This window comes from Leptonychotes weddellii, chromosome 5 (assembly GCF_054177405.1).
Source record: "Leptonychotes weddellii isolate Sample4059 chromosome 5, ASM5417740v2, whole genome shotgun sequence".
Taxonomy (NCBI): domain Eukaryota; kingdom Metazoa; phylum Chordata; class Mammalia; order Carnivora; family Phocidae; genus Leptonychotes; species Leptonychotes weddellii.
This window is the reverse complement of record NC_138373.1, coordinates 1870464-1897711: the sequence shown is the minus strand read 5'-3', so window position 1 is coordinate 1897711 and position 27248 is coordinate 1870464. Positions and strand designations below refer to the sequence as shown.

The 27248-nt window shown below is 45.3% G+C and overlaps 1 protein-coding gene and 1 long non-coding RNA gene across 3 annotated transcripts in view; both read left to right on the top strand.

Annotated features, from left to right (window-relative positions):
* GNA12 (G protein subunit alpha 12) overlaps window positions 1–27248 on the top strand; it is a 95836-nt gene that overhangs the window by 44085 nt on the left and 24503 nt on the right. For both annotated transcript variants that reach the window (XM_081819273.1, XM_006730017.3), the window contains one exon: window positions 2465–2680. In XM_081819273.1, the coding sequence (XP_081675399.1) occupies window positions 2465–2680 (216 nt within the window). The remainder of the gene's footprint in view (window positions 1–2464; window positions 2681–27248) is intronic.
* On the top strand, window positions 2687–19617 carry LOC145721480 (uncharacterized). Its single transcript, XR_014145175.1, has 2 exons — window positions 2687–13839; window positions 18722–19617. It is a non-coding gene; the product is annotated as an uncharacterized LOC145721480 (long non-coding RNA).

Genomic DNA, 27248 nt, shown 5'->3' with positions numbered 1-27248 from the left:
CCTCTCATGCTCTCTGTCTCTCATTCTCTGTCTCAAATAAATAAATAAAATCTTTAAAAAAAAAAAAAAAAGGAAGAAAGAAAAGGGTATTCTTCCTCTGTGTAATTGCTTTTGGATCTTTATAAAAATCAGCGGGCCATGCTTGTGTGGGAGCATCGTTGGGTTCTCGCCTATGTTCAGTTGACCTAGGTGTCTGTTCCTTCACTAAATCCACACAGTCTTGATTATTATAGCTGTATAGTAAGTGTTGAAATTGAGTGATTCCTTTCACTTAGTTTCTGTAAATTGTTTTAGCTAATCTAGCACCTTTCCATAAATTTTAAAATAACTGTAACTACACACGCACACACACACACACACACACACACACACACACAGAACACACACCATATCTATACCTATAAAAGATCTTGCTGGGATTTTGTAGAAATTGTGTTAAACTTGTATATCAATTTAGAGAGAATTGATGTCATTACTATTTTAAAGCTTCCAATCCATGAACATGGTATGTTCCTCCATTTAATAGGTTTACTTTGATTTCTTTCATCATTTTGTTTTCAGCATACAAGTCCTGTACATGTTTTATAAGATTTATACTCTTTTAGTGATTGCTAATAATATTGCATTTTAAATTTCAATTTCTACATGTTCATTGCTAGTAGACAGTTGACTTCTGTGGGTTGATTTTTACGTCCAGTGACCTTGCTGAATGAGTTCACTTGAATTGTAGGAGGCTTTTTTGGTAGGTTCCTTGGAATTTTCTACATAGATATCATTTCATTTCTTCTGAAAGTAGGCTTAGTTTTATTTTCTCTCTCTCTCTCTCTGATCTTTACACCTTATATTTCTATTCTTTATCTTACCGTACTGGCTAGAACTCCCAATACCATGTTGATTGGCCCTGCTGAGAGTGGGCATCCTTGTCTTGTTCCCAGTTTTGAAGGAAAGGATTCAGCTGTAGGTTTTTGTCAGTGTTCGTTAAGTTAAGGAAGTTCTTCTCTATTCCTAGTTTTCTGGGTGTTTTTATCATGAATGGGTGTTAATTTTTTTTAATGCCTAGGTCTTTTTCTCTAGCTAGATTCTGAGTTTCTGGAGATCAGACTCTGCTTCATAAACATTTTGTTTACCTGCAGTGCCTAGCTTGTGCTTTTCCCGGAGTAAGCATTGAACTCATGTTTGTGGATCAGTATAAACGGGCCTGGTTACTGATGGCACATGCGTGTGGGTCCTAAGGAGGGAACTCACAGGAACACCTCTCACCAGCAGTCCCGATTTGCTAGGCTTGGAGGAGAGATCCTAGCTATTCTTTCTGGTCCCCGTTACCATTTGACTCGGTGGTTTCAGGCAGAAATGGAAGTTGTAGGCACCAAACTGATGCTGCAGCAGAGATACAAGGAAGGCAGAGACCTGAGGAGTCCTCTCTGACCCAAGTGTTGGAAGTGAAACTTTTTAGGGTAACTGCCAACTAAAAACCACTGAGTTGTACACTTTAAATGGGGGAATTGTATGTTATGTGACTTATATCCAATAAAGATGTTATTTTTTTTTTTAAAAGCAAGTGCCAAGTGGGCAGTGAGGTCTGGGATTTTCTGTGCCAGGGGGTGAGTTACTGCTCCCAGTCGTTTGGGGTCTGAGCCCATGAAGGCTTTTCCAGACAGGCCCCCTGCTGCTCTTCGCCCACCGCAGTATTCACTGGGTCCCCTCAGAACTTAGAAACTGGCTTAGGTACAGTATTGCTAATTCGGAAGCACTAGCCTAAGAGCGATGAACTGGACCTACTTCCCGGTGGGACCAGATCTCCCACAGTCTGGATGCTTCTGCTCCTGTACTTAAGGCGAGTCTGTGAGGTAAGAACGGGGCCAGAAGTACTTTAACAGTGAGGAACTAAGAAAAAATGAAAACAGGCGCCTGGGGGGCTCAGTTGGTGAAATATCTGCCTTCAGCTCAGGTCGTGATCTCAGGGTCCTGGGATGGGGTCCCGCATTGGACTCCCTGCTCAGCGGGAAGCCTGCTTCTCCCTCTCCGTCTGCTGCTCCCACTGCTCCTGTTCTCTCTCACTCATGTTCTCTCTCAAAATAAATAAATAAAATCTTTAAAAAAATAATGCAGTTTCTCATTATCACTAGCAGTGGTGGCATTAAATCGAGGATGTGCCCCCCCAGCTCCTGTTTTAGGGGGACGGGCAGGCCGCTCGGCTTGTGGTGCATTTCGGTTTTGTCCTGTTTCCCAACTGCTGGCCACTCTTTAAACTGAAAGAGGCACTGTGTCCTCCTGGTGTGGAGGAGCTGCCAGGTTTCAGTGAGTTGAGACCTGGGTGCCTTGATGAAGCGAACCAAGAGACCGATCCTGGTGGATGGCCTGGGAGTTTTCTGCTTGATGACAGTCGATGCCCGTGCAGAGGCTCTCTGTTGTGATGTCGTCTTGGAAGCACAATTAAACCCTTTCTGTGTCTTTTATCTCGCAGGGCTCAAGGGTTCTTGTTGATGCACGAGACAAGCTTGGCATTCCGTGGCAGTATTCGGAAAATGAGAAGCACGGCATGTTCCTCCTGGCCTTTGAGAACAAGGCGGGGCTGCCTGTGGAGCCCGCCACCTTCCAGCTGTACGTCCCCGCGCTGAGCGCTCTCTGGAGGGACTCCGGCATCAGGGAGGCTTTCAGCCGGAGGAGCGAGTTCCAGCTGGTGAGTGGTGCGCAGGCCCCAGGGCGGCACGGTTGTGTTTTACGTGGCTGATTGGACCTTCAGTAGAAGTTCCTTAAAAACTGTCAGAGTACCGGCCAGCTGCGCATTGGTGTAAATCCTAACGTTCAACAACAACAAAAACACATAACGGAAGCAAATCAAGCTATTAAATGGTTTAAGGGGGCAACGTGAATTCAGTCTGGCTGAGTCAATGTTTTGTTCAAAGAGTACAAAAGATTCTTAAAATACTAAAATTAAGTGTAACTCACGGAACCCAAAGTGTTTAGGCCTTATTCATAGTAGGAAACTACTGTCTCCTGAGAGCCGCTTTCCAGCTTGTACCATGTGGGTCCTGGCCAGTCGTGACTGTGTCCAGATCAGCACCTTGGGAGCGAACCTGAACCTTCCCAGTTGCTCTTCTTGGATTCTTTCCTTTGATTTTAAAGTCTGAAAGTTCTGAAATGCCTGGTCGTCTCTGTCATTTAGATTCATCTAAGATATGCCTGTTGGCATTTTGGCTTTTTCCTCAATGTCCTTCATTCGCCGTAGACGAAGTATCTGGTTTCTGCTGTCACTGGCACAGTGGTTCCCGCCCACGCCATCCACGCCCGTCCACGCCCAGGGGCTCCGAGCACCTGGGACTCCCATGCCGTCTGCCCCTGGGAGCTGGGACCCCAAGTTTGGAGCCATCAGTCCCCTCCTTTCTTAGAGTTTTGCCATAATATGTACTTTTCAAGTTTTCTCTATTTTCAAACTTGATATAAACCGTATATATTCTCCTGTGACCTGCAGGTTTGAGATTGATTCATGTTGCTGGTGTGGCTGGGATTCCTTCATTTTCACTGCAGGAATAAATCAGGGGGGTCCGTTCTCTCTGTGCTGTGGCCTTTCTTGTGTGTCTCCCGACATACGTGTGCAGGGGTTTCTTCGGGACATGTCCCGTGTGAGCAAGACTGCCTGGTCATTGGGCACATAGACCTCCTAATAGACAAGATCTGTCCGATCATTTTCCAGAGTGGTTGTAGAGAGTCCCTGTTGCTCTCATCCTTGCTGATACTGAGGATTACCCAACTTTAAAAATTGTATTAGTATCTCCTTATGGTTTCATTGAAATCTCCCTGATGATATTCATCGGCTACATGTGTTTTCTGGGCTGTGCCTATTCATGATTTTCCCAGTTTTTTTTAATGAGTGATTTGTATTGGAGGGTCCTGCGGATGGTCTGCCTGGTCATTTTTTCCGTCCAGTTTCCATATGCTCTTCACCCTGTCTCTGCTGAGGCTGACCTCTTAAAGAGACGGAGTAGGGCCGTCAGTGCCAGGAGATGGGTGTGGAGCTGCACGGTGAATGAAGCTACAGACCCCAATCTGGTTCCACCGTTTTCCCTCGAGGAGCTTTCCCAAGTCCCCAGATCCGGCTCGGGACCCCACACAGCCTCAGTCGTCACTCTCCTTAGTCTCCAATCTGTGACCGACCTCTGTCTTGTCTTGGTTTCCATGACCTCGACACTTCGGGAGCACTGGCCAGTTATTTTGTGGTGTCTCTATTTGGGTTTCTCTGGTATTTCCTCATTGTTAGAATGAGGTGATGCGTTTTTTGGCAGGAAAACCACAGAAGGGATGATGTACCCACACAGAGCATCCTTTCAGGGGTTCAGCTCCTGGTGACGTGAGGCCGGGCTTGCAGGGTCTCTGCTGTAGAGTTACTCTCGTTCTCGTTACTGTTAAGTATTTGGAGACAATGCAGATATCCTGTTTCTCCTCAAGCTTTGGCCCACTCATTTATAATATCCACGGGTGGATCTTACAGGTGACATTTTTATAACCCTTTCTCATCTTTGCAGTCTTTTTCAAGTTAACTTTAAAAATTAAGGTGGGAGAGTCAAAAGAATGAGAGGGTGTGGCTGTCCTGGAAAAAAAATCTTAACCTTCTAAAGGGGGCAATGTCAGAAACAACCAGGGAATACAACATCTAAGTGTGAATTTGGGGTTTAAGTCTTTCTCCCTGTAAACGGATATGTTCTAGGAGAGAAGGCGGAAATCGCTACCACTGATTGAGGATTTACTGAAGAAGCCAGTGTAAACCTCCAGAGCCGATTATTTACAACTCGTGTTGAATAAGCATTCGGCCTGGGAGGGTGGTATGCTGGGGCAGTTTTGCCAGACTTCTGTGTGCTGGTTCCGTTGCGTGCTGTGTCCTCAAGCTGGAAGGGACCTCCCAGCTGAGTACCAAAGCCTCGTGTTGGTACAGACCGGGAAATAAGCTGGAGAGGTTATGGTTTGCTCAAGGCCGTGTCCTCTTAATTATCACCATGATGAACTCGAGCCTCTGAAGCCAGTCTGCTTGTTTCTCCATTCATTTATTCATCCAGTGTTTATGGAGCATCTTCTGTGTGCTGGACACTGTGTAGTATGCTGGGGATACAGCAGCGATGAGACCAACCATGAGTCTGTCCCCGAGAGCCTTTAATCTAGACCCTTGGTGTGGGGTTCAGGTAAGGCTGCCAGAAGGTGGATATCGGTGTCTCTGTTTCTGTCTTGTGCCCCCACAGCCGGGCTCTCTGAAGACCCGGTGCCTGGGAGGTGTACGTTCCAGGGAGCTGGCTACCCTTCAGGACTGTCCTCACCAAGGGAACAGTGACAGTGGGTTTGGTTCATTGGGTAGTTAGGTGTTTGTTACTCTCATACTTGATACTTTTCTATAGGTTTCCTTTTATTTTAAAAAATTAGAGCATTTTCTTAAAAGAGGTGGGCAGTAGGCCTTCCTAGCCCTCGTGGCCGAGGAGTGCAGTTACGGCCAGCTGTGAGGGGTGTGAGCATCATCGTGCGGCATGATCAGCCCTCCCCTGCCCCGTCTGCAGCCCATCCCTCACCTCTCTTCTCTGTGGATCTTCCTCTTAGTGTCAGAACCTTTCCAGGGTGATGCTTCATCAACTTGTTTTTTCCTTTTTCTCTCCTCCCCTGGTGACCAGCCTTTGACCGTCTCTCAGTGGAGAGATCCAGCAGCTTTTGAGAATTGCTGTCAGCCAGGTGTGAGATTTTTTTTCCTGTTCCCTCTGCCCTCTGGGTTTTACTTTACCATTCCAGGCAGAGGCAGAAACAAAAAGGGGAGGAAGAAAGGCCAAGTCTGGTGACTGCCTTGTGAGGGCCCTTTCTCCTTGTGGTGAGTAGGGGTGGGTGTGCAGGGCGGGAGTCTTCCTGCTCCGGAGCGGAGACGGCTGTGCCCTTCTGTGTGTTCGCGGACGTTGGCTGCCATTCATGTGCAGAATTCGGTACAACCTCCTCCAGCTCAGAAAAAAGGAAGGAAGATAACCGACTACGTTAGACCTCGTCTTTCAAACCGCGCTTGAGGAAGACACAGCGAGACGACTACGTTAGACCTCATCTTTCAAACCGCGTTTGAGGAAGACACAGCAAGACACCAAACCGAAAGGTTGTTCGCGTAGGTGTAACAAATATGAATATTGTCTACTTCTATGGCCTTTCTCTAATAAAAGAGAAGTTTGGATTTTTGAGCGTGTCTTGCAAATTATGAACTAATTAATCTGCTTGTAATATTGAATATGGATAATATTTCCACAGTTGGTCTGCTTTCTGTTACACCTTTGAATTTAGGGTCTCGTTCATCAGAACAATACAGCGTAGGTGTGCCCGCGGTCGTCTGTGCATTAGTCCTGCACGGATAGGGCCCATGGGTTTGCACGTCATAGTCCTCCTTGCTGGGTGTGCGGCCGGTGGACTTTCAGCCCTTTCTGCGTGCCAGGCCCTTTGCTGAAATCAAGTCCCATTTATTCTGAAAGCTGGTATGCAAACAAATGATAGCAGTAAAATGTGCCGAGAAATATAAATGAGGCTACATTAGGGTTAAAGGGAGAAAATGGGCAATTCTAACCTGGCAGGTAGCAGTCAGGGGAGATGTTTTGGAGGAGATTTGTAAAAATGAGGTAGAATGAACCACTGGGGACGATTGGCAGTGAGGTGGCAGAGGGGGCGCTGCCGATGACGTGCGGGGCCATGAGGGTGGCAGGGAGACGCTCTGTGCCTTCCGTGGCTCTGCCCCCTTCTCTGTGCTCGGGCCATTTGGGCCTAGCTTCCCTACCAGCTTTACTGCGGGGGGGGGAGGGGGGGCCTTTTGCACAACTCTGTTAAATAGGTAATGCTCATCTTCATCTTCATTGTCGGACATTTACGACTTGGTGTTACTCTTAGGCCAGGTGTACCCTCTCCTGGCTCAGAGGACTGGGCATTAATCCTGGGAGTTGGGTGCCTCGCGTGCCTTCTCGTGGCATCTGTGCAGAGGCTGGGGCGACCACACAGTAGGTGTGCTGCACACACAGGACAGTTCACATGGATTGTGAATCACTTTTTACAGCCTTTGGGTTCTTATTTCCAAGGGGCAGGGCCTTGTGCTTTCTTGAGACTGCCTTCCTTCCTTTGCTTTGGAAGATGGGACCGAAGGCTCAGTTCAGAGGAGCAAGTTTCTGTGGACTGCGCAGGGTTTCTCGATTCCTGGGAATCAGATGATTCTGCTTATTACACAGAATGACTTTTGTTTCCCCGTTACGTTTCAAGGAATCGCATCCCTGTAGCCTTACCAGAGATTGCTAGGAAAGGCTGGGTGTTCGGGCTGAATTTTAGGTGTGGAGGATGGTGGTTCATCACAGCTGTGTGGGTGGATGCTGTCTCCTTAGAAGCCGCTGAGTGTGACGTCTTAAGAGGGGAAATGACCCTGTGGCTTAGGGAGTAGCATGCTGACTATAAAAAAAACCACTGGAATTGTCGGCCTAGCACCTGACATAAAATCCACATGTGTCAGACTCCAATTTGGTGGCGCCTGGGGCTGCAGAATTATTCCAGCTTGATTGCTAGACACAGTCTGGGTTGGCTTTGCCTGGTCGCCTGCCCCTCCCGTCCCTCACCCCAGTGGTGTGTGCTTATTAAGGGCCACAAGAACATGGCTTACAAGTTCTCGGGCTTGGAATGCCTCATTGGGAAAGCTCCGAGATAAAGTAGTGCCCCAGTTCTCCTTTGCATTTCCGAAACAAACATCCGTTGGGCCGGGTGGTAGTTATATCATTTGAGAAAAGAATGAACCAGTCCCTTTTCAAAAGGCTGGATGCCACAGATTCACGTTCCTGAGCTTTCTTAGTGGGCCTCTGAGACTCCCGAGAGCGAGGCTAAGCGGAAGATGAGGCCATCTGTAGCTGCAGTCACTTTTTATAGCTCTCCTTGAGTGCACGTGAATCAAAGGGCCTGATCCCAACAGCACAGTTTTCTGCACCCAGCTCCGTCCTTCTGGGAACAAATGCCCTCCGTGATGGCATGGCTGTTGTTTTGAGCCATATGGGAAGGGTTCCCTGGAAACTGGTGGATTAGGAATAAGACCTGAGGTCGCAGCATGCCCGGCAGGTGACAGGTTGCATCTGCGGGCTGTTTGGGGAGAACACAGGCGTTTTCCACTGAGTCTGGGGAGGCTCCGTTGCTCGTCTGGCTGTGTCTCGGCCTGCCTGAGTGCCGCCCAGGCACCTGCCGTTCACTGGACTCCTTCTCTCTGTCCTCTTCTCTCTGTCATCAGGATGCCCTGTAGTCGTGATTTTTCTAAATGCTGTAATCGGAGGTTTTAGACTAGAGGGAGACAGGAAACCCCCAGCAGGTGTGGTGAGCACAGTGCCTTTAGAGCGAGGTGTTTCTCGTGGTGCAGGTGGGGCATTTCAGACTCTTCCTGCTTCCCAGCGATGCCGGTGCTCCTGGGCATCCGCTGCTGCTGTGACGTGCGGTGGCAGAAAACCCCGAACGGGAGGGCCTCTCTCCCCTTCTCTGGTGAACAAGTCCCGGGACAGCCAGTCCAGCCATGGGGGGGCGGGCCTCTCCCCAGGCCCTTCGCAGGGTCCTGCTGTGGGGCTCCTTTCCTCGGCTTGAGCCCCAGCCAGACAGCAGGAGGAGGGTGCAAAGGAGCGGCCCACCCTCTTCCTTTCAGGGCGACTTCCTGCAAGCACCACCAGCCGCGTCCTCGTAAATCTCTGGGAGCCGAGTCCCATGGCCACACCTACAGGGGAGGCTGTTGCCTGTGGGCCCTCCTGGCCTGGTGTTACTGAGGCAGAAGCCCAGAAGGGCCCCAGGCCGGGCCGGTAGCCAGCAGCCCCTGCCAGAGTCCCTCTGGGACCTCTCTGCCTCTAAGACGATTGGGGGAGGGGGTTAGTGCTCAGTGGGGAGCCCCAGGGAGGGAGAGTTGGGTCTCTAAGTTATTTTCACTTTCCTTTGTTGGGTGAGGAGATGGTCGTAATAGCACATAATAGGACACTCTAAAGTATCCTCTGCTGGCTAATGGAGATACCTCGCAACTGTGTTTTCCATCTTGTGTGTCCTTCTGAATTCTACGGAATTCATTCCTTCAGCAAATATTTGTGGAGCAGCCACCCTGTGTCCTGGGGAAGTAGCAGCAAACAAACAACATAAGGAGCTGACTTTCTGATAAGAGGAGCCAGTCGATAAATTAGCAGGCGTACGTGTGTGTGTGTGTGCACATGTGCCCGAGGGCGTGTATTGTGTGTGTTAGAGGAAAACATCAGGGAACTGGGGGGGGGGGGGGGAGGGGAGCCTGCTTCGATGAATAGGGTGATCACAGGGTGGGGGTTCTGTAGCATAGTCTTGGTGCTCCCACATTTGTGCTCCCTTCCATCGTGGTAATCAAGTTGAGAGTACTGCCCCAGAGCCAGGCTACGTATTCTACTCTCTCCATGGTCTGGTGTAGCCTTGGGACTCTGTTCTGCGTCTTGCTCTTGAAATGACTGGGCAGGTCTGCCCCAGCCCCTCCATCTCCCCGTGGGCTGCTGACCCGTGCCAAGAGCCTGGGTGGTCAGCACAAGCCCACAGTGGAAGTGATCATACAGAACACAGCCAGAGGCACCTGGGCCATATTGTTGAAGTGTCTGTGTCTGGGCTGGAGCCCGGACTCCTGTAGCTTCCCCGAGTGGCATTTGAGAACCCTGAAGGAGGTGGGAGAGCAGGCCTTGTAGGTGTCAGGGGAAGGGGGAGGTTTCCTCGTTGGGAGAGTGACCAGTGCAAAGGCCCTGGGGTGGGGTCAAGTTTTGTGTTCCAGAGCCCAGTGAGCAGGTAGGGTAAGAGGGAACAGGTTCCCAGAGCAGAGGTGTTTATGTGGTTTGATTTACATTTTAACAGGATTGTTTTGGCAGCTGTTTCGATAATAGAAACAGGGAGGCCTGTTTGGAGGCTTTTACAATAATCTAGGTGACAGGATGGTGGCTCAGATCAGCATGATCATGGTGGAAGCAATGAGAAGTGGTCAGGTCTGTGTCTTAGAACTGGAGAGGAATTTGGAAGTCCTCTGGTCTCACTGCCCATCCAGCTTAAGGATTCCCTCGGCGTTAGCCCTGTGGCTGATACTGAGCCCAGTATTTTATTTTATATGTTAAATTGAGACCACTGTTGGAGAGTCCCTTTCTCTTTGTGAGTGACTTCCGGGCCACCGGTGTGTCTGGAACGGCCCCTGGAGCCCACACAAGTAAACCCTGTGCTCGTGGTGTCTGTGTCCAAACACGTCCCGCCGTCCGTGCTCACTGCCAGGGACATGCGTCAGACTGCACGTCCCGGTCTTTCTGTGAAGGTCAGTCACCCTTCATTTCCTGAGGTCTCAAGATCGGGAGTGCCAAGAGTGAAGATCTCGGGCAGTGGAGGGCAGGTTACAGCAGCTTAGAGACCCACACACCCCCCAGGTGAAGCATCAGCCCCTCCTGTCCTGCTGGGGGAGCAGCGGGGTTCCCACATGTTCCATTAGTGTGGAATTGGACTCTAATTAGCAAACACTGAAGTCAGCCAACAGCCCCTTTCTCATGTTCCTACCGTGCGTACCTTCTCATGCTGTGCAGCATAGGACCTCCCCGTCCCCTCTGCAGTCCTGGGTTTATCTCCAGCCATGCTAGTTTTATTCCTCTTAAATTTTTACCAGCTGACAAGTGGAACAATTCCATGATTATTAGTTCTTTTCTTGCATGCATTAGCCATTTATAGTAATTCTTTGAGTTGCCAGTGATACCCTTTACTTCCTTTCCTCTTTTGGGAACAAGTTTCTATTGATTTATATTAGTCTATTACTAGGTGCTCATTTTGGTATCACACCTTTTTTTTTTTAACTTTATATTTTGAAATAATCATAAATTCACGGGAAATTGCAAAGATAGTACAGAGAGGTCCTTAACGTCCTTGGCCCATTTTCCCCTGTGGGTAGATCTTACATGACTCCAATATAATAAGAAAACCATGAAATTGACATTGGTGCAGCGTGTGTGTGCGTGTGCAGCTCTGTGTCCCGGGTAACCGCCCCTGGAGTCAAGACACGGAATGAACTGCTCCATCACCGCAGAGATCACCCTCGTGCTGCTCCTTCTTAGTCACACACCTCCCTTCCTCCACCACCCCTGCCCCTGGCAACTGCTGATTTGTTCTCCATCCCTAAAGTTTATCAGCTTGCATGAATGCAGTCATAGTACGTGGGAACCTTTGGAGGCTGACCTCTCGAGATGCCCATTTATTTCTGGGTAGCTCTTCCTGGTCTGGAGGCGTCACAGGAACTACAAATGCGGCCAGATACACAGTTACAGACACGTATGTATGTACACATATACGAAGAATCATCATCTGTGTCTTAGAAGAATAGCTCAGGAATGGTAGAGATTAGTGAATAATTTCTAGAGAAGGTGGAGTTCTATTTCAGGTCCTAGGAGACTAGAAATTAGTTTCGGTTTGGTACCGTGTGTGTGTGTTTAACCTTTCAAACTAAGTTAACTTTTTTTTTTTTTAAGATTTTATTCATTTATTTGTGAGAGAGAGAGCACAAGCAGGGGGAGCGGCAGAGGGAGAGAGAGAAGCAAGCTCCCCACTGAGCAGGGAGCCTGACGTGGGGCTCGATGCCAGGACCCTGGGATCATGACTTGAGCCTAAGGCAGACGCTTAACCGACTGAGCCACCCAGGCGTCCCCTAAGTTAACTTTAATAGTGTGATTCGTAGGGGAAAATTCAGTCTTCTTAAAACCAACTGTTCATGTCAAAGGGACTTGAAATTCTCTAACCAAATCCTCCTATTTGATACTGAGACAGTTGGAGGCCTGGGTGTTGAAGAAATTTGCCTGTGGTGACGCAGCTAATGAACAGCCTGGCCGGGATTACAGTGCAGAGAACCCCAAGTAGCTCCAGCCTTTGAAGGCCCGTCTGAGTCCCGATCCCAGTGCTGGAGGGGGCGGGGCACGCTGAGCTCTCCTCCAGGTGGCTCTTGCCCGAGGACACAGAAGCAGGAAACAGAGCTGTGCTATTCTTGGATCGGGGGCCAGTGAGAAACTTACGTGTTCCTGTTCACGGTGTTGGCCTTTCCCCTTCATTTCATTGATCATGACTAGTATTATATACTTAACCTCTACAACCTGCTCCCTTGGGGGAAAGATACGAAGTGTTAAGCATTTTAACATAGATCCCTGTGAATACCGTCGCTCTAAAGGTCTGCCTCTGGAGGGTTTGTAAGCTGCTGACATAATGGTCCAGGTGGAAATGCGGTATCTGCAGGCACACTTCGTTTTGTTGCGCTCTGCAGGTAGTGTGTTCTTTACAAATTAAAAGTTCATGGAACTAGCAGGAGACCCAGAAATGGAGCCTGAAGATGGGACTGAATTGCACCACTTGAAATAATGAGGAGTTGCTTCTTATGGATGAGCAAAGAAAGTGGTTTCTTGAGATAGCATCTACTCCTGATAAAGATGCTCTGAGGATTTTTGAAATGACAACAGAGGATTTAGAATATTGCATAAACTTAATTGATAAAGCAGCAGCAGGGTTGGAGAGGATTGACTCCAGTTTTGAAAGTTCTGTGGGTAGAATGCTATCCAACAGCATCCCACGCTACAGAGAAATCCCTCATGAAAGGAAGCGTCCATCAGTGCAGCAGACGTCAGTGCTGTCTGATTTTAAGAACTTGGCATGGCCACCCCAGCCTTCAGCAGCCACCACCCTGATCAGTCAGCAGCCATCGATGACGAGGCAGACCCTCCACCAGCAAAAAAGACTGTGAGTCCCTGAAAGCTCAGGTGATGTTAGCATTTCTTAGCCGTCAAGCATTTCTTACTTAAGGCGTTCATAGACATAATGCTGCTGCACACTTAACAGACTACGGATAGCTTAAACATAGTTTCTGTGTGTAGTGGAAAACCAAAAAATTCATTTGACCGGCTTTATTCTGCTGTGCACTTTATTGCAGTGGTCTGGAACCGAACCTGCAACGTCTCTGAGATGTGACTGTGATGGAATTAATAATAGAATATTTTGTGTGATAACAAGGCCAGAAACCCCAAGAGAAAGAATAATGGATTTCACTGAGTAAACATTTTTCACTTTTGTGTGGCAAACGTCAGCACAAAGAAAGTTAAAAGGGAAATGACAAATTAGGAAAAAAATCGCAACATATAGCAAAGATGTTTTTTTAATATGTTGAGAGTGTATGAAACAACTACAACATGAGCTCTTATGAACCGGCACATGAAGACTCAGCAGCAGAAGTAAAACTGCCGTCCTCACTGCTGACTGTGCAAGTGCAAATTAAAGCGGTAATGAAGTAATTTTTCTTTTTAAGATTATTTGAGAGAGAGAGAGCACACATGTGCAGGGTGGCGGGCAGAGGGAGAGGGAATCTCAAGCGGACTCCCCACTGAGCGCGGAGCCTGACGCGGGGCTGGCTCCCACGACCCCGAGATCATGACCTGAGTCGAGCGCTACACCGACTGAGCCTCCCAGGCGCCCCATGAAGTAACTTCTTGTCAGTCAGACTGGTGGTGATTCTGAAGAATTCCTTGGGCTGATTGAGGTCCTGGGAAATAGGTACTGTTGTCTGTAGGTGGCAGGAGAGCAAGTGGTTCGGTTTCTCTGTGTGTCAGAGTGTCACATCCTCTGCAGTAATTCATCTTCCAAGGAATTTACTCTGAAGCAGGAACTGTGAGATTTCCGGCTTCTAATCACCGCAGACTAGCTATCCAGAGACTTCTGCCGAAGATAATTTAAAATGCCAGATAGGATGTTGAAAACAACTTTATGGAAGCCTCTAAGTGCCGAGAAGATCGTAAGGACTCCAGGCCAACCCCTGAGAGCGTGGGACCTGCAGAGGTGAGCGGAGCCCTGGCCGCTGTAGTCCTGAGACGTTCAGTGATCTAAACCAGGAGCCTGAACTGTTTCATAGACTTTTCATGGTCTCAGAAGGAGGTAGAGAGCTGGGACCTCTGTAGTGAGCTGGGACCTCGGGGGGGGCAGGCGGTGAGCCAAAAGCAAACCCAAAAAATGGGGAGAGTGGAGAGCATTACCTGGCTGCTGAGCCAGGGCAGGGAGGGGAGAGGCAAAGGAAACTGTCTGTAGGCAAGCTCCCTTGAAGACTTGGTGCTCGGCTCCGTAAGGCAGTCCAGGAAGCCCCAGTGCTGTGAGTTTACTTTAAAGTGATACCAGACAGGGTGGTGTGCCTCAGTACCTGGTAGAAGCAAATGGGGACCTCTCTGGAAAAGACCCTCTCATCCTAACCCTTGGAATTCCCCAGAAATATTTCTAAGGACAGGGGTTGGGGGGAGCGTCCCAGAGATAGCCAGAATCACAAGGAAACAAGGCACAGTACCTAGAACCAGAAGAGAGGACAGCAGAATCTGACCGACAGTGTTTAGGTATTGGGCTTACCAAATGCAGATTTTAAAACAACTATACTCAGGGCGCCTGGGGGCTCAGTCAGTAAAGCACCTGGCTCTTGGTCTCAGCTCAGGTCTTGATCTCAGGGTTGTGAGTTCAAGTCCCGTGTTGGGCTCCACACTGGGTGTGGAGCCTACTTAAAAAAAATAAAGTAAAACAACGATAGTTAATATGTTTAAGAAAATAAAAGTCAGAAAATATCTTCAGGAAAAAAACCTGGAAACTATTGAAAGTGACTTAACATATTTTAAAAGAACTTCTAGAATTGGACAATACAAACACCAAAATTAAAACTCAGTGGATGTGTTAGGCAGTAGTTTGAGCCCAATAAAAGAGAATATTAATAAAGTAGAAGAAATACAGGAAGCAAATTTCAAGAACATAGAACAGAAAGACAGAAACAGGGAAAATAAGAAAGCTCAGTTGAGAGGCATGGAGCCTGGTGGGAGAAGGTCTAATGTACATTTCAGCAAGAGTTACAGAAAGAAGGCTGGAGCAAAGGCACTATCTGAAGAGATAATGGCTGGTAAAACATCATATCACAGTGAAGAGCCCCAAGCAAGATTAATTTAAAAAAAAAAAACAAGGGGCGCCTGGGTGGCTCAGTCGTTAGGCGTCTGCCTTCGGCTCAGGTCATGATCCCAGGGTCCTGGGATCGAGTCCCACATCGGGCTCCCTGCTCGGCGGGAAGCCTGCTTCTCCCTCCCCCACTCCCCCTGCTTGTGTTCCCTCTCTCGCAGTCTCTCTCTGTCAAATAAATAAATAAAATTTAAAAAAAAATAAAAAATAAAAAATAAAAAAAAAAACAAAAACCCACACACCTATAACTAGACCTATCACAACAAAACTGCAGAAGCCAAAGACAGAAAAATCTTAAAAGCAGCTACAGAAAATGGTAGAGATGAACTTTCAAGGAGGGACAGTTTGGCAGCTTTCTTCCCAAAAGCTACAACAGAAACCATGAAGAGTGAATGATGCTTTGAGGTGGTGGTGGTGTGTGAGAGAGTATAACCACTAATCTAGAAATCTGTAAAATGAAGGTAGAACAGAGACATTTTCAGATAGAGAAAGAGTTTATTATCCCCAATACCAAAGACTCCACTTCAAGCAGAAGGCAAGGGATTCCAGATGGAGGGTTTGAAACATAACAAAGAGTGAAGATTAACTTATCTATTATTTTTTTCTTTTGTTGGTCATGCTTTTTGTGTCAAATCTTAAGAAATCATGACCAAACCCAAGATTAGAAAGATTTGCCCCTATGTTTTCTTTTTATATTTAGGTTGTCCTCTTACATTTTGATTGTTGGTCCATTTTTGAGTTAATTTTTGTATATGGAGTGAGGTAGGGATCCACCTTCATTCTTTTGCACATGGACATCCAGTGGTCCCTGTTGAACATCTGTCCTTTCCCCATTGAGTGGTCTTGGCCCCCTGGATGAAAATCAGTTGGTCATACATGTTGGGTTTATTTCCTGTTCTATTGGTCTGTATGTTTATCCTATGCCAGTAACACACTATTTTGATTACCATAACTTTGTAGTAAGTTTTGAAATTAGGAAGTGTCAGTCTTCCAGCTTTCTTTTCTTTTTCTCATTGTGGTTTTGACTCACACTCCCCTGAGGACTAATTATGTCAAGCTACTTTTAAGGAAAAATAAAGTAGGAGGGACTTGCTCTTCATGAAGGTCATCAAACTACGGCCCACAGGCTAACTTTCATGTGGTGTGTTTTTGTTTGGACTCCCAGCTAAGAATGTTTTTTACATTTTTTAAAACTTAGAGAAAAAGAAGAATATGCAATAAAACGACTATATGTGGTTCACAAAGCCTAAAATATTTACCATCTGGACCTCTACAGGAAAAAAAAAAAAGTTTGCTAACCCCTTCTCTAATAAATCTAACACTGAGATTTGTAGTTTAAAAAAAAAAAAGTTAATAACCAATACAGTGGGGAATTGGTACAGCAGAATAAGATAAGTAAATTGGTGGAACTATGGGGAGAACAATGAAATTGGACCCTGTGCACACACACCCAATTTCAAATGGATTAGAGACCTAAATATGAAAAGCAAAACTACATATTTTTTAGGAGATAGTATAGAACAATCTGTATGATCTTGGTACAGGGAAGAATTTAACTGATTAAAAGTGCAAATGCAGGGGTGCCTGGGTGACTAGATCGGTTAAGTGTCTGACTTGATTTTGGCTCAGGTCATGATCCTCAGTGTTGTGAGATCGAGCCCTGTGTCAGGCTCCATGCTGAGCCAGGGAGTCTACTTGAGATTCTCCCTCCCTCTCTCTCTCCCCCACTCCTAACCCCCCCCCCCCGGCTCACATGCATGCTCTCTTAAAAAAAATAATAAAATAAATAAATAAATAAATAAATGCAAAAGAAAAGATTAGTAATTTGACTACCATCAGATTAAGAACTTCTTCTCATCCAAAGACCCCACCAGCTGTGGGAGTGGAGAACATGTTCGTCATCTATAACTGACAAAGGAAAAGTGTCCAGAATGCTTAAAGAACTTCCACAAATCCACAAGAAATAGGCAATTTAATAGAAAAAGGTTAAAGGCTTAACAGACATTTTTTTAAAGGACTTTATTTATTTTAAAGATTTTATTTATTTATTTGACAGAGAGACACAGCAAGAGAGGGAACACAAGCAGGGGGAGTGGGAGAGGGAAAAGCAGGCTCCCCGCCGAGCAGGGAGCCTGATGCGGGGCTCGATCCCAGGACCCTGATATCATGACCTGAGCCGAAGGCAGACGCCTAACCGACTGAGCCACCCAGGCACACCGATTTTATTAATTTATTAGAGAGAGTGCGCACACAAGCGGGGGAGGGGGGAGGGACCGAGGGAGAGGGAGAAGCAGACTCCCTGAGAGAGAGCCCGAAGTGGTGCTCGATCCCAGAACCTTGGGATCATGACCCGAGCTGAAGGCAGATGCTTCACTGACTGAGCCACCCAGGCGCCCCTTAATTTTTAAAACAATGAAATGATATTATATGCTCACCAGATTTGCAAAATTAAAACATTTGACAATCCCAAGAATTGGCACGGATGTAGAGTAATAGGAACTCTCATTAGCCCTGGTGCTGGTGAGTATATAAATTGTATACCTTGTTTAGAAAACAGATTGGTATTATTAGCTCAAGTTTAAGATCTGCATTCCCTGTGGCTCAGTAGTCCCACTCCTGGGTATACAGAGGGTGTGTGTGTACATGTTCATATGGCAGTATTATTCATAATTGGAACAGTCCGTATGCTCCTCAGCAGTCAAATGGGTAAATAAATTATTTTTTTATTCCTGAGTACTGCAGCAAAAATGGACAAAGGACTGCTCCTGTCAATAGGTATCGTGATGTTGAACCAAAGAAGGCCAACAGGAAGGCGTATTACCCTTAGGATTACAGTGCGATGCAGCCCCCTTGTTGAGTGCCCATGCAGGTGACAAAACTACAGGGAGGGGTTAGGAAATGTCACCAGCATCCGGACGGTGGTCAGTTCACAGGTCAGGGTGGGCGCTGTACGAGGGCCCTTCCGGAGTGCTGTTCCTGGTTCACACTGACCACGGCGGTCGCGGTGTTTGAGTTCAGCTGGACATTTCTCTCTTATGCACTAGTCTTATGGCCTGCCATAGTTCACAGTAATAAGGATTTGAAAGGGAAAATATACTTAGATGAATATGCAAAGATTATGTGTAGAGAATGTTGAATGTATTGCTCATAAATGCTAAAACAAAGAGGAAATAGCCCGAATACTCTCCAGGAGGGATTGGCTGACCACCAATGAGGCTGCTGACCATGGATCAGATGCCGTACAGCTGGTAGAGAAGCTAAAAGAGAGGCTTGTACACCAGCATGGAAACAGGTCCCTGACACAGCAAGTGAAAACAGACCAAGCAGCAGGACATGTATAAGAAAGAAAAAAAGTACACACACACACACAGGAATATACTCATTAGTGCATGTGTGTATATACTAATGCACAGAAAATTAAAACCTCAAGTAAATATATCCACTGAACTACTCCAGCTGTTACTTTTTATTTTATGTCTATAATTGCAAAAATATGTATTTTAAAAATTATTTTTAATCATGGTAGAAAAACATTTTTATAATCAGAAAAAGCCATGAAAACATTTTAAAATGAATTGTAAAAATTAATGACTGCAGACAACAATTTCATAAATCTTTTGCATTGTTCCTAAAAGAAGGTTTAAGGTCTGAATAATTCTGGTTAACTGAAACGTGCTGTTAATCTGAAAGTTTCAAAGGATGGCTCCTCCCCTCTTCGTCCCCCACTTCCTTTGAGCAGATTTCAAGAAATGTGGTCCACTGGAGCGCGTGCTGAGTGAGCCCGAGGACTGGGGAGAGCCCTGGGCTCTCGGACCCCCGCCTGGTGCAGGAGCTTCGGTTCCGCAACTGTCAGAGAGGGCAGCACGCCTCCTTTTAGATCAGCTCAGCGGTGAAAACACCTAGCATCGTGTTGGCGAGACACGTCTGTCCGGGAAACCAATTTGCCGATTTAGGATTTCTTCTGTACTCAGTACTGGGCCATGGGCTGTGGACGGAGGCTTCTCCTCATCCTTCCCCCGAGCACCAGGGCTCAGATGCCTGCAGCAGGCACCTGCATCTCCCCGTGTGCGGAGACATGCACGGATGCCTGTCGGTCAGTGTCACAGAGACAGACCTGTACCAGGTGGGTTTCTAACGAAAGCCGTCATTCAAGGACACGGGAGGAAAGAGGCCGCTGCCATGATAACTAGTCATGAGACTGACGAACTCGGTTGCTGTAGTGAAAGAGGCATCTAGAAAAGCAAGGTTGCCCTGTTCTTGCTGTCCTTTGGGGAGCTTTTCTGAGAATTTTGCATTAAAGCCAGATGAAATGGTGGATTTATTCACTTGTTATGCCTTTTTTTTCTTTCTTCCTTTTTTTCTTAATGGTGGTAAAACACGCCTTTCCTTTGTTATAAGCCACTAAGGCTTTCTAGCGGGTCAGTATTAACAGCTGAGCAGGTGTATCGCGGCGAGTCTTGGGCAAGTCTAGTTTGTGTGTGAGCAGTTCCTCGGGGATTCCTTGTGGGTGGGGACGGCCGACCATTTAACAAATAGGTCAAGAGATTGGATGCGGCCCTCATCTTCTGATACTGGAAAACACCTTTTCTGGGGCCACCAGGAGCGCCCCACAAGCTTGTATAGCAGCACTTGCTGCTCGTAAGTTCAAGGTTTAGAAATAAAGCCAAGGTGATATCTGTGAGCCTTTCAGACCGTGGCAGGCAGATTGCACAGCTGTCCATCTTAGCTCGAGCTGCTGTAACTGAACACCACACGCAGGGTGGCACAAATAGCCAGCGTCTCTTTCTCATGGTTCTGCAGGCTGGGGGTCCAAAATCGGGGTGCCTACAGATCTGGTTCTTGGCGAGGGCCCTCATCTTGTGTGCGCTCAGAGCAAGCTCTGGACTCTTTCCTCTTAGGAGGGAGAGCACTAATCCCATCATGAGGCTCCTCCCTCAAGACCTCCGGGTAAGCCCGTTTACCTCCCAAAGGCCCCACTTCACAGTCCCGTCACACTGGGGGGTCGGCGGGGAGACACAAACATTCAGCCCACAGCGGTGACCCTGCCCTTGCTCCCTCTTCCCTACTTCCTTTCCCAAAGGTAGTTAACCAACCTCTCTTCCTCAGTTCACTTCAGTCCTTTGTGTTTCTGCATTTCTATAAGAAGACATGTTTTATGTGTTTGGCTGCATGGCTAGATCTGTGTTATTTTTATGCATTGGAAAAAGGATGCCTTTCTAATTAAAATAGGATTGTCTTCCTCCCTTTCCAAGAGTTTTGAGCCCAGAGTATTAGATGGCGTTAAAATTTTTATTTTCAAGGAGATCCCAGCCCCCTGAATTTTGAGGAAAGCAGAATTCAGGGAGAGAAAGGAGGGACCAAGGTTCGCTTTTGCTCAGGGAATCAAATGTAGGACATTTAGAATGCGGATGTGTTCATGGGAAGGTAGCTCTGAGATGCACTCACCCCTGAGGAGCCCAAGACAATGAATCTCTTGCTTTTGCCTTCCTCCTCTGCCCTTACTCTGGTGTGGTGGTAACAAAACTGATTACCGAAACCTCTGCTCAGTAAATGGGGTTTCAGTTCTTGAAGCCAAGTTAATTTTTATTCCCAGTTTGGCGTATGCTCTTTCCCTGAGCCAGCTTGACTGTGAAGTTCCCGAAGACCAAGCTGGTGGTGGGGATGGTGCCGTGACACGGTACCCCGGGATGGGCAGCTCTGGTTGGAACTCGTTTCACGAGGCTTTGATTTCATCCCTTGTATGATATTTGACATAAAAGGAACTCGGTTTGGCCGAGGCCCACTGCATGGGTATCTTGCATCATTCTGGGCATTTTAGCAAATTCTCCAGAGCCTCTTTCTGCATTTGTACTTCCCAGGAGATATGATGTGATGCCCAGTGTGACTGTCCTTGGAGTTCTGGTGTCAGTCCTGGTTTTGCCTGAGCACAGGAAATCGGTGACTCTGCAGTGACCCATGTTCCCGAAGTGTCGACAACCCACAGCCCCCCTCTTCTCCCACCTGGTTGTGCTCCCGATGTGAGTGTTGGATACTGGTGTCCAACCCTGGCTTTGTTGTCACCTTGCTCATCATTGGCCACCTTTCTCTCCTCTCCTTTTCATGCTGATGCTCAGATTTCAGGTATCTTCTCCTGTAGCTCCCCTTGCAGGATAGCCTCGTGCACCCCGTTTTAGTCCATGGGTGACCCTCCCTTCCCTTTGCTGCCGTCATGGGCACTACAGGATTCCAGAAGGATGCTGTAGCCAGAGAAAGACTGGGGGGTGGCCGGCACTGCCCCACGTGATTCTGCTGCATTTATTAATGGCACTGGCAGAGATACGGGGCACAGTGGTCCTCCTGAGTTCTGCTGACTAAAACGGGGGAGTGGGAATCAGGCTTCATTTCCAGGTTATTTTTCCTTTTCTCTGTTATTCTTGACCTGCTGCTCTTTTTCGTCCAGAACTTCATACTGAAATCCTAGTCTCCCAAGACCATTCTGGCTGGCTGATAGCTCATTCCAGCCAACTTATATCGTGGTGTTTAACCCAAAACAAGGTTGTAAAATAAGGAAAAAGCAGTGTCTCAACTCCAGGAAAGGGATAACTTGATCAAGCCTAAGACCTTAGTAGCTGGGAGACCTATTTCTCCAGAGCTCCCCCCACCCTGTTTTTTTAAACTTTGTGAATTTTGTACTATATGCATTTATTATCTATTCAAAAACTTTAAAAATGTTAAGTAATTCATAATACAGTGAAAAGTTCAAATTCTATAAGGAAAGTATGTTACTGGGGCGCCTGGGTGGCTCAGTCGTTAAGCATCTGCCTTCGGCTCAGGTCATGATCCCGGGGTCCTGGGATCGAGCCCCGCATCGGACTCCCTGCTCTGCGGGAAGCCTGCTTCTCCCTCTCCCACTCCCCTTGCTTGTGTTCCCTCTCTCGCTATCTCTCTCTCTGTCAAGTAAATAAATAAAATCTTTAAAAAAAAAAAAAATGTTACCAGCAAACTTGAAAGAAGGATGTCAGTAAACTGAATTATACAATTCACACTGTTTTTAGAATATTATTATTATTGATTGTGATATTAATAGTGATTCCCATATAATGGGTGCTTAACCGTGCCGACCGCTATGCATGAACCTATCATAAACCAAACCCCAAGTGATAAGTTGGCTCTTCAAACACACATTTTGTTTTATAAGTATGTGCAACATTGTCTTTTTTTTTTTAAGGAAACAACTAATAGATGAGACTTTATACATATTTTTGTTTTATAGTTGTTTGGTTTTATTCATCTTTGAAAGTGGTTTGTGTAAAAAGGAAGACAAATCTAAGTCTGAAAGAAATATTCAGTAACAGATGTTGACTTACGTTCTTAAACTTTGTGCTTTAGCTGCACCTTATATAATTAAGACGTTTGATGAATTAATGATGTGGAGTCCCGTTTCCCCACACTCCCACCTCCTGCTCCTTCTCTCATTCATTCTGCTCCAAGCATAAAGGTCTTCTTGCTATTCCTTCAACATTCTGAGCACAGTCTGGTCTCAGGGACTTTGCACTTGGTGTTCTCTCTGCCTGGCATACTCTTCCTCCTACATCTTAGAAAGGTTGATTCAAATGTTACCTTCTTAGTGAAGTTTTCCCTGATTTTCTTGATTAACATCACGATTCCACCCACCGCTGCCTGTTATTTTTCCCTGCTTCATTTTTAAAATACTTTTGTTGGAGAATTTGTTGTACATGTATATATACATGCATGCATGTGTGTATACACATCTTTGCATATACATTATATATAAAAAGTATGTGTATATAAACTCAGTTTTCACAAACTAAACACATCCATGTAACCAACACCCAAATCAGGGTACAAAATTACCAGCACCCCAAGATCCCTTTTCTTGACTCACTACCTCCCACTCTCCAGAAATAACCTGACGTTCAAGAGCGTAGAAGAGTTTTGGCTGGTTTTGTATTTAGTGCGTATAGCACCATGCAGCATTTACTCTTCTGTAACTGGCTCCTTTCCTTTAGCATCATGTTTCATGAGATTCATCTGCGTTGTGGCGTGGGTCGTAAATCCCCCATTCTCATTGGTGTCCAGGATCCTCCTACGTGAATATAGCGCAATTTAATACACACTCTCCTGTTGATGGGCACTTGGGATTTTGACAGAGCGCGTTACTATGAATATTCTAGCACATGTCTTCTGATGAAGAGATGTAGGCATTGCTGTCAGGTATATCTGGAAGTGGAGTCGCTGGGACAAAGGACATGCATATGTTCAGTTGTAGTAGCTTTTTCACAGCATTTGTATCAATTTCTATTCCACCAGCAGAGTTCAAATGCAGCCACTTCCCTTCCTTACCAGCCCTTGGTATTCTTTGTCCTTTTCATGTACTTATTCTAGTGACCACGTAGAGGTCTCTCGCTTGCTTACTGACTGAAAAATAATTGATGTACGTAAATGAAGAAATCTTAAGTGTATACAGCTCAATGAATTTTACCTGTGTATATACTCATATAACCACTACCTAGTCTAAAATAAAAAAAAACATTTTCAGCGTCCCAGAAAGTTCCTCCTGCTTCTTCCCAGTTGATACCACTCCTCCCAGTGAAAGCACTGGGATTTTTATCACCATAGTGTTTTACCTGTTTTTGAAGTCCATTTAACTGGAATAATTTATGCCCTTAAATCTGACTTAATTGTTCAGTGTAATGACCAAGATTTATCTGTATGGTTACATTATTGGTAGTTTATTCTTTTTTATACATAAAGGGAAATGAGAAAGGAATTTAAATTTTCACTACTTTCACGGCGCCTGGGTGGCTCAGTTGGTTAAGCATCCAACTCTTGATTTCGGCTCAGGTCATGATCTCAGGGTCATGAGATCAGGCCCCACACTGGGCTCCACACTCAGCAGGGAGTCTGCTTGAGATTCTCTCTCCCTCCCCTGCCCCTCTCCCTGCTCACACACATGTGTGCGCTCTCTCTCAAATTTTTAAAAAATCACTACTTTCAACTAAACACAAAAGAAAATAGTAATGCAGGAAATGAATATAAAAGCTACAAGGTGTATAGAAAACAAATAGCAAAATGAGAAAGGTAGGGCCCTCCCTACCAGTAATTATTTTAAGCGCACATTGATTAGACGCCACAATCAAATGACAGAGACTGGAAGAATGGATGTAAACACATGGCCCAACTATTTCCTGCCTGCAAAAGATTCACTTTAAACCCAAAGACACAGACAGATTGAAAGTGAAAGGATGGAAAAAGTTAGCAGAAGAGAGTAATGTGGCTATGCTAATATCCAACAGAATCGACTTTAAAATCAAAAAAAGGTTGCAAGAAACAAAGCCTTGTATATTAATAAAAGATTCAATACAGCAAGAAGATACAAGTTATTAACATGTATGTACCTAATGACAGACCATCTAATATATGAAGCAAAAAGTGACAAAGGGAGAAGTAGACAGTTGTACGATAACAGCCATAGACTTCAACGCCCCACTCTCAGTAATGAACAGAAGAACTGGACAGAAGATAAGGATGGAAATAAAGGAAGTAAACAGCACAATGAACAATCAGATCTAACAGACCTGTACCAACCACCCAATAACGACAGACCACACACTCTTCTCAAGTGCACATGGGACATTTTCCAGGAGAGACCACTAACTTAGACTGCAAATAAATCCCAGTAGTATTAAAAAGATATCATAAAAATAATCTTTAATCACAACAGGATGAAGTTAGGAATCAATAATAGAAGTAAAACTGAAAAATTCACCAATCTGTGGAGATTGAACAGCATACTCTTAACCAGTGGGTCAAAGAAGAAATCACAAGGGAAATTAGAAAATACTTAGAAATGAATGAAAACAAAACCACAACATACCAAGATTTACAGGATGTGGTAAAACCCACACTAAAGGGGAAATTTATAGCCATAAATGCTGACATTATAAAAACAAGAAAGATCTCAAATCAACCTGATTTTACAAATGAAGGAACTAGAAAAAGAAGAACAAACTAAACCCAAAGCTAGCAGAAGGGGAGAAATAAAAGATTAGAGCAGAGATAGATGAAATAGAGAACAGAAAAACAATAAAGAAAATCAGTGAAAGCAAAAGGTGGTTCTTCAAAAAGATCAACACAGTCAACAAACTTTTAGTGAGATGGGCTAAGACAAAAAGATTCAAGTTCTAAAATCAGAAATGAGGGGCACCTGGGTGTCTCAGTCGTTAAGCATCTGCCTTCAGCTCAGGTCATGATCCCAGGGTCCTGGGATCGAGCCCTGCATCGGGCTCCTCCCTGCTCAGCAGGGAGTCTGCTTCTCCCTCTCCTGCTCCCCCTCCTTGTGCTCGCTCTCCTGCTGTATCTCGCTCTGTCAAATAAATAAATAAATAAATTTTAAAATAAATAAAATCAGAAATGAAAATGGGGACTTATCACCGATTCTACAGAAATAGAAGGGGTTATAAGGGAGAACTGTGAACAGTTGTATGCTAACAAATTCGACAACCTAGATGAAGTAAGACAAATTCCTAGAAACACAAAACCTATCCAGACTAAATTATGTAGAAATAGAAAATCTGAATGGACCTATGACCAGTAAGGATATTGAATCCGTAATCAGAAATCTAACAGAAAAGTGCTGGGCCTGATACCTTCACCAGTGAATTCTACCAAACATTTTAAAAAGAACTAATACCATTCCTTCTCAGACTTTTCCCCCAAAAATGAGAGGAGAGGGGAACACTTCCTAACTCATTCTGTGAAGTCATCATTACCCTGATACTAAAGTCAAAGACTAAGAAAACCGGTATCCCTTACAAATATAAATGCAAAAATCCTCAACAAAACACTAGCAAACCGAATTCAGTGGCATAGTAAAAGGATTGTATACCATGACCAGTGCAATTTATTCTGGGAATGGAAGGATGGTTCAACATATGAAAACCGATCATTGTAATACCCCATGTTAACAGAATGAAGGATGAAAGAACCCAGGGTATTCTCAATGTGGTAAAAGCATTTGACAACATTTAATACCCTTGGGTAAACACAGTCAGCAAGTTATGAATGAATGGAAATTACTTCCATATGATAAGCCATATGAAAAACCCACCACTAACATCATACTAAGTGTTGAGAGACTTGAAAGCCTCTCCTCTAAGATCAGGAACAAGACAAGGCTGCCTACTTTCACTACTCTGTTCAATGAAGTACCAGAAGTTGTAGCCAGAGCAGTAGGCAAGAAAAAGGAAAGGCATCCAAATTGGAAAGGAAGAGTAAAATTATCTCTGTTCATAGATGACATAATTTTATATATAGAAAACCCTAAAGATTCCACAAAAGTCCTGTTAGAGCTAATTAATCCAGCAAAGTAGCAAGATACAAAGTGAACATATAAAAATCATTTGCATTTTTATACACTAACATTGAACAATCTGAAAAGAAAATTATGAAAACAATTCCATTTACAGTAGCATCAAAAAAAAATAGAATTATCCAAGAAAGGAAAAGACTTATGAAAACTGCAAATAATGCTGAAAGAAATTAAAGAAGACATAAATGGAAACATATCTCATGTTCATGGATTGGAAAATTTCATATTTTAAAATGTCAATACAGGACTCAGTCGGTGAAGCGTCTGCCTTCAGCTCAGGTCATGATCCTGTGGTCCTGGGATCGAGCCCTACATCAGGCTCCCTGCATAAGTAGAGAGTCTGCTTCTCTTTCTCCCTCTGCCCTTCCCTCCTCTCATGCTTTCTCTCTTTCTCTCAAATAAATCAATAGAATCTTAAAAAAAAATGTCAGTACTACCCAAAGAGATCTACAGTTTCAGTACAATCCCTGTCAAAATCCTAATGATGTTTTTCTATTAATAATAAAAGAGAGGGGGCATCTAGCTGGCTTAGTCAGTAGAGCATGTGACTCAGTCTCAGGGTTGTGAGTTCAAGGCCCATGTTGGGCAGAGAGCTTACTTAAAAAAAAAAAAAATAATAAATACGCCTTGTGAAACTCATGAAATCTCAAGGGACCTGAAATAGCTAAAATAGTCTTGAAAAAGAACCAATGGAATACTCACGCTTCCTGATTTTAGAACTTGCTACAAAGTTATACTAATCAAAATCATGGGGTACCTGCATAAAGACAGACATATCAATCAATGGGATACAATAGAAAACCCAGAAGTAAATCCTTGTGCTGTGTTCAAATGATTTTTGACAGGGGTGCCAGTAACACTCATTAGGGAAAGGACAGTCTTTTTTTTTTTTTTT